At 46.2% G+C, this 11829-nt stretch overlaps 1 protein-coding gene across 1 annotated transcript in view; it reads left to right on the forward strand.

The window, feature by feature from the left end:
- cdh5 (cadherin 5) overlaps window positions 1-11829 on the forward strand; it is a gene marked incomplete at its 5' end in the record, with an annotated part of 42005 nt that overhangs the window by 20701 nt on the left and 9475 nt on the right. Inside the window, 1 exon segment of the mRNA XM_083651234.1 lies at window positions 1588-1697. Coding sequence (XP_083507360.1) covers window positions 1588-1697 — 110 coding nt within the window.

Consider the following 11829-nt stretch of genomic DNA (forward strand, 5'->3'; position numbering starts at 1 on the left):
ACACGTGCACGCGCACATGCACACACACGTGCACGCGCACATGCATACACACATGTGCACATGCACACACACATGCACGCACGCGCACATGCACACACATATGCACGCACGGGCACATGTACACACACACACATGCACGCACGCGCGCGTGCACACACCGCAACACGACACAAGCCTGAGTTAGTATCTTAGGGTGGTTTCACACTGGGGACCCGGGAGCGTAACTGAGCACACTTGTCCCCAAATTGACCCCATTCGTTTCATGAGTGTGAACGTTGCGTTCCGTGCCCGGGCGCAGGACAGCGTACCGTGACAGGGTCCACTTGAAAAAGTGGTCTGGGGAACGCTTTGGCGTGCCCGGGGACGGAACACTTGCGAATGTGAACGCCAACCGTACCAAACCACATAGACAACACACGGGCGAGGATACGCTCCGGGCGTAGTTGATGACGCAAGTGTTCTGTTCCGTTCCCGAGCATGGAAGACATTGTGTAATGTGAAAGCTGACCAGTGGGGGACAGGGGAGGGGGGAAATCGTACTCGAGCACGGAACGGAACGAAAGCAATCGTTCCCAGTGAGAAAGCACCCTGACTCTCATTTACACACATGAAGTTGATTGTAATTGAACCAATATCGTTTTGGGGCCACATGTACAGTCTATCACAGTGGTAATCAATCTGGGGTTCGGGATCCCCCTGAGGGTCATAAAATCATTTTGGGAGGTCGCGAGATTATTCATGGGGCGGGGGGGATTTCTACTATCCAAAATGTTATCATGTCTTTTTCTATTTTCTCGTGAAATACTGAATAGTTTTCAGCTTGTCAGCCTCCTCTGATAATCAGCTGTTGGCCTCTCTGCCTGTGCAGCCTGTGATGGGGGGGTCATGAGTACATGTAGGTGTTGCTTCATTTTAAAGGGTCAGTGGGCAAAACGGTGGAGAACCACTGCTACTATATCTGTGCTGCACTGGGCCAATAGAGAGAGGCAAAGTGAACGTCACTTCCTGCTTCAGCACTGTACCAAGAGATTTTCTTCCGCTATTTATTTTCCCATAGACATGCTTGTAAAAATAGTTTTACTTGGTCAAACCAAACGGTTCAGCTATATTTAGAATCGGGAGAGACCGTAGAACATTTCACTCTGACCAAAACTTAAAAAAAGAACATAAAAAATATATTTTCTTTAAATACGCATTTTTTTACGTTTTGGTCCGAGTTAAATGTTATGCGATCTCTCCTGTTTCTAAATATATCTGTACCGTTTGGTTTGAACAAGTAAAACTATTTTTATAAGCATTTTAGGAAATGTCTATGTGAAAATAAATGGTGGATGGAAATCTCTGGTACAGTGCTGAAGCAGGAAGTGACGTTCCACTTTGGCTCTGTATTGCCAACCTAAGCAATGTGATGTTTCCATCGTCCATCGTCAGCAGACCCTGAAGTCATAAGAAGTGACATGTTGGGAGTGCTGACAGGGATGAAGCCAGACGTGTTTCAGTGCCATTCCATTTAGCGATGGCCTACAAGCACATTAATATGACATGACACTGCACTAACACACGTGCTATTCTCCTCCTCCTCCTCAGGGCTGCAGTCGTTTGTCAAAGTTAGCATCTTAGTTCAAGACGTCAACGACAACGAGCCAGAGCTAGCTGTGGATGAGATCTTTGTCTGTGAGAACGACATGGTGGGAACGGTAAGACACCGTATCTGCAACATCAATATGGATTCAATACCACTGCTTCCTCCGCCCCCAGAAAGTATCTGCAACATCAATATGGATTCAATACCACTGCTTCCTCCGCCCCCAGAAAGTATCTGCAACATCAATATGGATTCAATACCACTGCTTCCTCCGCCCCCAGAAAGTATCTGCAACATCAATATGGATTCAATACCACTGCTTCCTCCGCCCCCAGAAAGTATCTGCAACATCAATATGGATTCAATACCACTGCTTCCTCCGCCCCCAGAAAGTATCTGCAACATCAATATGGATTCAATACCACTGCTTCCTCCGCCCCCAGAAAGTATCTGCAACATCAATATGGATTCAATACCACTGCTTCCTCCGCCCCCAGAAAGTATCTGCAACATCAATATGGATTCAATACCACTGCTTCCTCCGCCCCCAGAAAGTATCTGCAACATCAATATGGATTCAATACCACTGCTTCCTCCGCCCCCAGAAAGTATCTGCAACATCAATATGGATTCAATACCACTGCTTCCTCCGCCCCCAGAAAGTATCTGCAACATCAATATGGATTCAATACCACTGCTTCCTCCGCCCCCAGAAAGTATCTGCAACATCAATATGGATTCAATACCACTGCTTCCTCCGCCCCCAGAAAGTATCTGCAACATCAATATGGATTCAATACCACTGCTTCCTCCGCCCCCAGAAAGTATCTGCAACATCAATATGGATTCAATACCACTGCTTCCTCCGCCCCAGAAAGTATCTGCAACATCAATATGGATTCAATACCACTGCTTCCTCCGCCCCCAGAAAGTATCTGCAACATCAATATGGATTCAATACCACTGCTTCCTCCGCCCCAGAAAGTATCTGCAACATCAATATGGATTCAATACCACTGCTTCCTCCGCCCCCAGAAAGTATCTGCAACATCAATATGATTCAATACACTGCTTCCTCCGCCCCCAGAAAGTATCTGCAACATCAATATGGATTCAATACCACTGCTTCCTCCGCCCCCCAGAAAGTATCTGCAACATCAATATGGATTCAATACCACTGCTTCCTCCGCCCCCCAGAAAGTATCTGCAACATCAATATGGATTCAATACACTGCTTCCTCCGCCCCCCAGAAAGTATCTGCAACATCAATATGGATTCAATACCACTGCTTCCTCCGCCCCCCAGAAGTATCTGCAACTCAATATGGATTCAGTACCACTGCTTCCTCCGCCCCCCAGAAAGTATCTGCAACATCAATATGGATTCAATACCACTGCTTCCTCCGCCCCCCAGAAAGTATCTGCAACATCAATATGGATTCAGTACCACTGCTTCCTCCGCCCCCAGAAAGTATCTGCAACATCAATATGGATTCAATACCACTGCTTCCTCCGCCCCCAAGAAAGTATCTGCAACATCAATATGGATTCAATACCACTGCTTCCTCCGCCCCAGAAAGTATCTGCAACATCAATATGGATTCAATACCACTGCCTCCTCCGCCCCCAGAAAGTATCTGCAACATCAATATGGATTCAATACCACTGCTTCCTCCGCCCCCCCAGAAAGTATCTGCAACATCAATATGGATTCAATACCACTGCTTCCTCCGCCCCCAGAAAGTATCTGCAACATCAATATGGATTCAATACCACTGCTTCCTCCGCCCCCCAGAAAGTATCTGCAACATCAATATGGATTCAATACCACTGCTTCCTCCGCCCCCAGAAAGTATCTGCAACATCAATATGGATTCAATACCACTGCTTCTCCGCCCCCAGAAAGTATCTGCAACATCAATATGGATTCAATACCACTGCTTCCTCCGCCCCCAGAAAGTATCTGCAACATCAATATGGATTCAGTACCACTGCTTCCTCCGCCCCCAGAAAGTATCTGCAACATCAATATGGATTCAATACCACTGCTTCCTCCGCCCCCAGAAAGTATCTGCAACATCAATATGGATTCAATACCACTGCTTCCTCCGCCCCCAGAAAGTATCTGCAACATCAATATGGATTCAATACCACTGACTTCCTCCGCCCCCAGAAAGTATCTGCAACATCAATATGGATTCAATACCACTGCTTCCTCCGCCCCCAGAAAGTATCTGCAACATCAATATGGATTCAATACCACTGCTTCCTCCCGCCCCCCAGAAAGTATCTGCAACATCAATATGGATTCAATACCACTGCTTCCTCCGCCCCCAGAAAGTATCTGCAACATCAATATGGATTCAATACCACTGCTTCCTCCGCCCCAGAAAGTAATCTGCAACATCAATATGGATTCAATACCACTGCTTCCTCCGCCCCCAGAAAGTATCTGCAACATCAATATGGATTCAATACACTGCTTCCTCCGCCCCCAGAAAGTATCTGCAACATCAATATGGATTCAATACCACTGCTTCCTCCGCCCCAGAAAGTATCTGCAACATCAATATGGATTCAATACCACTGCTTCCTCCGCCCCCAGAAAGTATCTGCAACATCAATATGGATTCAATACCACTGCTTTCCTCCGCCCCCAGAAAGTATCTGCAACATCAATATGGATTCAATACCACTGCTTCCTCCGCCCCCAGAAAGTATCTGCAACATCAATATGGATTCAGTACCACTGCTTCCTCCGCCCCCAGAAAGTATCTGCAACATCAATATGGATTCAATACCACTGCTTCCTCCGCCCCCAGAAAGTATCTGCAACATCAATATGGATTCAGTACCACTGCTTCCTCCGCCCCCAGAAAGTATCTGCAACATCAATATGGATTCAGTACCACTGCTTCCTCCGCCCCCAGAAAGTATCTGCAACATCAATATGGATTCAGTACCACTGCTTCCTCCGCCCCCAGAAAGTATCTGCAACATCAATATGGATTCAATACCACTGCTTCCTCCGCCCCCAGAAAGTATCTGCAACATCAATATGGATTCAATACCACTGCTTCCTCCGCCCCCAGAAAGTATCTGCAACATCATATGGATTCAATACCACTGCTTCCTCCGCCCCAGAAAGTATCTGCAACATCAATATGGATTCAATACACTGCTTCCTCCGCCCCCAGAAGTATCTGCAACATCAATATGGATTCAGTACCACTGCTTCCTCCGCCCCCAGAAGTATCTGCAACATCAATATGGATTCAATACCACTGCTTCCTCCGCCCCCAGAAAGTATCTGCAACATCAATATGGATTCAATACCACTGCTTCCTCCGCCCCCAGAAAGTATCTGCAACATCAATATGGATTCAATACCACTGCTTCCTCCGCCCCCAGAAAGTATCTGCAACATCAATATGGATTCAATACCACTGCTTCCTCCGCCCCCAGAAAGTATCTGCAACATCAATATGGATTCAATACCACTGCCTTCCTCCGCCCCCAGAAAGTATCTGCAACATCAATATGGATTCAATACCACTGCTTCCTCCGCCCCAGAAAGTATCTGCAACATCAATATGGATTCAATACCACTGCTTCCTCCGCCCCCAGAAAGTATCTGCAACATCAATATGGATTCAATACCACTGCTTCCTCCGCCCCCAGAAAGTATCTGCAACATCAATATGGATTCAATACCACTGCTTCCTCACGCCCCCAGAAAGTATCTGCAACATCAATATGGATTCACTTACCACTGCTTCCTCCGCCCCCAGAAAGTATCTGCAACATCAATATGGATTCAATACCACTGCTTCCTCCGCCCCAGAAAGTATCTGCAACATCAATATGGATTCAATACCACTGCTTCCTCCGCCCCCCGAAAGTATCTGCCAACATCAATATGGATTCAATACCACTGCTTCCTCCGCCCCCAGAAAGTATCTGCAACATCAATATGGATTCAATACCACTGCTTCCTCCGCCCCCAGAAAGTATCTGCAACATCAATATGGATTCAATACCACTGCTTCCTCCGCCCCAGAAAGTATCTGCAACATCAATATGGATTCAGTACCACTGCTTCCTCCGCCCCCAGAAAGTATCTGCAACATCAATATGGATTCAATACCACTGCTTCCTCCGCCCCCAGAAAGTATCTGCAACATCAATATGGATTCAGTACCACTGCTTCTCCGCCCCCAGAAAGTATCTGCAACATCAATATGGATTCAATACCACTGCTTCCTCCGCCCCCAGAAAGTATCTGCAACATCAATATGGATTCAATACCACTGCTTCCTCCGCCCCAGAAAGTATCTGCAACATCAATATGGATTCAATACCACTGCTTCCTCCGCCCCAGAAAGTATCTGCAACATCAATATGGATTCAATACCACTGCTTCCTCCGCCCCCCCAGAAAGTATCTGCAACATCAATATGGATTCAATACCACTGCTTCCTCCGCCCCCAGAAAGTATCTGCAACATCAATATGGATTCAATACCACTGCTTCCTCCGCCCCCAGAAAGTATCTGCAACATCAATATGGATTCAATACCACTGCTTCCTCCGCCCCCAGAAAGTATCTGCAACATCAATATGGATTCAATACCACTGCTTCCTCCGCCCCCAGAAAGTATCTGCAACATCAATATGGATTCAATACCACTGCTTCCTCCGCCCCCAGAAAGTATCTGCAACATCAATATGGATTCAATACCACTGCTTCCTCCGCCCCCAGAAGTATCTGCAACATCAATATGGATTCAATACCACTGCTTCCTCCGCCCCCAGAAAGTATCTGCAACATCAATATGGATTCAATACCACTGCTTCCTCCGCCCCCAGAAAGTATCTGCAACATCAATATGGATTCAATACCACTGCTTCCTCCGCCCCCAGAAAGTATCTGCAACATCAATATGGATTCAATACCACTGCTTCCTCCGCCCCCCAGAAAGTATCTGCAACATCAATATGGATTCAATACCACTGCTTCCTCCGCCCCCAGAAAGTATCTGCAACATCAATATGGATTCAATACCACTGCTTCCTCGCCCCCCAGAAAGTATCTGCAACATCAATATGGATTCAATACCACTGCTTCCTCCGCCCCAGAAAGTATCTGCAACATCAATATGGATTCAATACCACTGCTTCCTCCGCCCCCAGAAAGTATCTGCAACATCAATATGGATTCAATACCACTGCTTCCTCCGCCCCCAGAAAGTATCTGCAACATCAATATGGATTCAATACCACTGCTTCCTCCGCCCCCAGAAAGTATCTGCAACATCATATGGATTCAATACCACTGCTTCCTCCGCCCCCCAGAAAGTATCTGCAACATCAATATGGATTCAATACCACTGCTTCCTCCGCCCCCAGAAAGTATCTGCAACATCAATATGGATTCAATACCACTGCTTCCTCCGCCCCCAGAAAGTATCTGCAACATCAATATGGATTCAATACCACTGCTTCCTCCCGCCCCCAGAAAGTATCTGCAACATCAATATGGATTCAATACCACTGCTTCCTCCGCCCCCAGAAAGTATCTGCAACATCAATATGGATTCAATACCACTGCTTCCTCCGCCCCCAGAAAGTATCTGCAACATCAATATGGATTCAATACCACTGCTTCCTCCGCCCCCCAGAAAGTATCTGCAACATCAATATGGATTCAATACCACTGCTTCCTCCGCCCCCCAGAAAGTATCTGCAACATCAATATGGATTCAGTACCACTGCTTCCTCCGCCCCCAGAAAGTATCTGCAACATCAATATGGATTCAATACCACTGCTTCCTCCGCCCCCAGAAAGTATCTGCAACATCAATATGGATTCAATACCACTGCTTCCTCCGCCCCCCAGAAAGTATCTGCAACATCAATATGGATTCAATACCACTGCTTCCTCCGCCCCCCAGAAAGTATCTGCAACATCAATATGGATTCAGTACCACTGCTTCCTCCGCCCCCAGAAAGTATCTGCAACATCAATATGGATTCAATACCACTGCTTCCTCCGCCCCCAGAAAGTATCTGCAACATCAATATGGATTCAATACCACTGCTTCCTCCGCCCCCAGAAAGTATCTGCAACATCAATATGGATTCAGTACCACTGCTTTCCTCCGCCCCCAGAAAGTATCTGCAACATCAATATGGATTCAGTACCACTGCTTCCTCCGCCCCCAGAAAGTATCTGCAACATCAATATGGATTCAGTACCACTGCTTCCTCCCGCCCCCAGAAAGTATCTGCAACATCAATATGGATTCAATACCACTGCTTCCTCCGCCCCCAGAAAGTATCTGCAACATCAATATGGATTCAGTACCACTGCTTCCTCCGCCCCCCAGAAAGTATCTGCAACATCAATATGGATTCAATACCACTGCTTCCTCCGCCCCCAGAAAGTATCTGCAACATCAATATGGATTCAATACCACTGCTTCCTCCGCCCCCAGAAAGTATCTGCAACATCAATATGGATTCAATACCACTGCTTCCTCCGCCCCCAGAAAGTATCTGCAACATCAATATGGATTCAATACCACTGCTTCCTCCGCCCCAGAAAGTATCTGCAACATCAATATGGATTCAATACCACTGCTTCCTCCGCCCCCAGAAAGTATCTGCAACATCAATATGGATTCAGTACCACTGCTTCCTCCGCCCCCAGAAAGTATCTGCAACATCAATATGGATTCAGTACCACTGCTTCCTCCGCCCCAGAAAGTATCTGCAACATCAATATGGATTCAATACCACTGCTTCCTCCGCCCCCAGAAAGTATCTGCAACATCAATATGGATTCAATACCACTGCTTCCTCCGCCCCCAGAAAAGTATCTGCAACATCAATATGGATTCAATACCACTGCTTCTCCGCCCCCAGAAAGTATCTGCAACATCAATATGGATTCAATACCACTGCTTCCTCCGCCCCCAGAAAGTATCTGCAACATCAATATGGATCAGTACCACTGCTTCCTCCGCCCCCAGAAAGTATCTGCAACATCAATATGGATTCAATACCACTGCTTCCTCCGCCCCCAGAAAGTATCTGCAACATCAATATGGATTCAATACCACTGCTTCCTCCGCCCCCAGAAAGTATCTGCAACATCAATATGGATTCAATACCACTGCTTCCTCCGCCCCCAGAAAGTATCTGCAACATCAATATGGATTCAATACCACTGCTTCCTCCGCCCCCAGAAAGTATCTGCAACATCAATATGGATTCAATACCACTGCTTCCTCCGCCCCAGAAAGTATCTGCAACATCAATATGGATTCAATACCACTGCTTCCTCCGCCCCCAGAAAGTATCTGCAACATCAATATGGATTCAGTACCACTGCTTCCTCCGCCCCCAGAAAGTATCTGCAACATCAATATGGATTCAATACCACTGCTTCCTCCGCCCCCAGAAAGTATCTGCAACATCAATATGGATTCAATACCACTGCTTCCTCCGCCCCCAGAAAGTATCTGCAACATCAATATGGATTCAATACCACTGCTTCCTCCGCCCCCAGAAAGTATCTGCAACATCAATATGGATTCAATACCACTGCTTCCTCCGCCCCCAGAAAGTATCTGCAACATCAATATGGATTCAATACCACTGCTTCCTCCGCCCCCAGAAAGTATCTGCAACATCAATATGGATTCAATACCACTGCTTCCTCCGCCCCCAGAAAGTATCTGCAACATCAATATGGATTCAATACCACTGCTTCCTCCGCCCCCAGAAAGTATCTGCAACATCAATATGGATTCAATACCACTGCTTCCTCCGCCCCCAGAAAGTATCTGCAACATCAATATGGATTCAGTACCACTGCTTCCTCCGCCCCCAGAAAGTATCTGCAACATCAATATGGATTCAATACCACTGCTTCCTCCGCCCCCAGAAAGTATCTGCAACATCAATATGGATTCAATACCACTGCTTCCTCCGCCCCCAGAAAGTATCTGCAACATCAATATGGATTCAATACCACTGCTTCCTCCGCCCCCCAGAAAGTATCTGCGAACATCAATATGGATTCAATACCACTGCTTCCTCCGCCCCCAGAAAGTATCTGCAACATCAATATGGATTCAATACCACTGCTTCCTCCGCCCCCAGAAAGTATCTGCAACATCAATATGGATTCAATACCACTGCTTCCTCCGCCCCCCAGAAAGTATCTGCAACATCAATATGGATTCAGTACCACTGCTTCCTCCGCCCCCAGAAAGTATCTGCAACATCAATATGGATTCAATACCACTGCTTCCTCCGCCCCCCAGAAAGTATCTGCAACATCAATATGGATTCAATACCACTGCTTCCTCCGCCCCCAGAAAGTATCTGCAACATCAATATGGATTCAATACCACTGCTTCCTCCGCCCCCCAGAAAGTATCTGCAACATCAATATGGATTCAATACCACTGCTTCCTCCGCCCCCAGAAAGTATCTGCAACATCAATATGGATTCAATACCACTGCTTCCTCCGCCCCCAGAAAGTATCTGCAACATCAATATGGATTCAATACCACTGCTTCCTCCGCCCCCAGAAAGTATCTGCAACATCAATATGGATTCAATACCACTGCTTCCTCCGCCCCCAGAAAGTATCTGCAACATCAATATGGATTCAGTACCACTGCTTCCTCCGCCCCCAGAAAGTATCTGCAACATCAATATGGATTCAATACCACTGCTTCCTCCGCCCCCAGAAAGTATCTGCAACATCAATATGGATTCAATACCACTGCTTCCTCCGCCCCCAGAAAGTATCTGCAACATCAATATGGATTCAATACCACTGCTTCCTCCGCCCCCAGAAAGTATCTGCAACATCAATATGGATTCAATACCACTGCTTCCTCCGCCCCCAGAAAGTATCTGCAACATCAATATGGATTCAATACCACTGCTTCCTCCGCCCCCAGAAAGTATCTGCAACATCAATATGGATTCAATACCACTGCTTCCTCCGCCCCCCAGAAAGTATCTGCAACATCAATATGGATTCAGTACCACTGCTTCCTCCGCCCCCCAGAAAGTATCTGCAACATCAATATGGATTCAATACCACTGCTTCCTCCGCCCCCCAGAAAGTATCTGCAACATCAATATGGATTCAATACCACTGCTTCCTCCGCCCCCCAGAAAGTATCTGCAACATCAATATGGATTCAATACCACTGCTTCCTCCGCCCCCAGAAAGTATCTGCAACATCAATATGGATTCAATACCACTGCTTCCTCCGCCCCCCAGAAAGTATCTGCAACATCAATATGGATTCAATACCACTGCTTCCTCCGCCCCCCAGAAAGTATCTGCAACATCAATATGGATTCAATACCACTGCTTCCTCCGCCCCCAGAAAGTATCTGCAACATCAATATGGATTCAGTACACTGCTTCCTCCGCCCCCCAGAAAGTATCTGCAACATCAATATGGATTCAATACCACTGCTTCCTCCGCCCCCCAGAAAGTATCTGCAACATCAATATGGATTCAATACCACTGCTTCCTCCGCCCCCAGAAAGTATCTGCAACATCAATATGGATTCAATACCACTGCTTCCTCCGCCCCCAGAAAGTATCTGCAACATCAATATGGATTCAATACCACTGCTTCCTCCGCCCCCCAGAAAGTATCTGCAACATCAATATGGATTCAATACCACTGCTTCCTCCGCCCCCCAGAAAGTATCTGCAACATCAATATGGATTCAATACCACTGCTTCCTCCGCCCCCAGAAAGTATCTGCAACATCAATATGGATTCAATACCACTGCTTCCTCCGCCCCCAGAAAGTTACAAACCTGATGACATTAAACAGCCACTATGAATTCACATTTTTAACCAATGAACTATAATATCTCCCCTACATTGATTTTAACTCAATTATCTTGCCAACATTTTTAACCTACGAACTGTAATATATACGTATTTTTAACCCCATTATCTTAACTTATTTATGCATTTATTTCAACAATCGACATTTTTTACATATGGACCATATATATATATATTATATAAATATATATGTGTGTGTGTGTATATATATATATATATGTGTCAACATATGTGTCAACATGTGTTGACTTGTGTATATATATATACACATTAAAGTGACTAATATCTGTGTGAGGCCCTCGTGGACCAATCATGTGATTTGTGTTATAGTCAGCCTGGCACAT

This window comes from Poromitra crassiceps, assembly GCF_964638095.1.
Source record: "Poromitra crassiceps genome assembly, chromosome: 14".
Lineage (NCBI taxonomy): Eukaryota > Metazoa > Chordata > Actinopteri > Beryciformes > Melamphaidae > Poromitra > Poromitra crassiceps.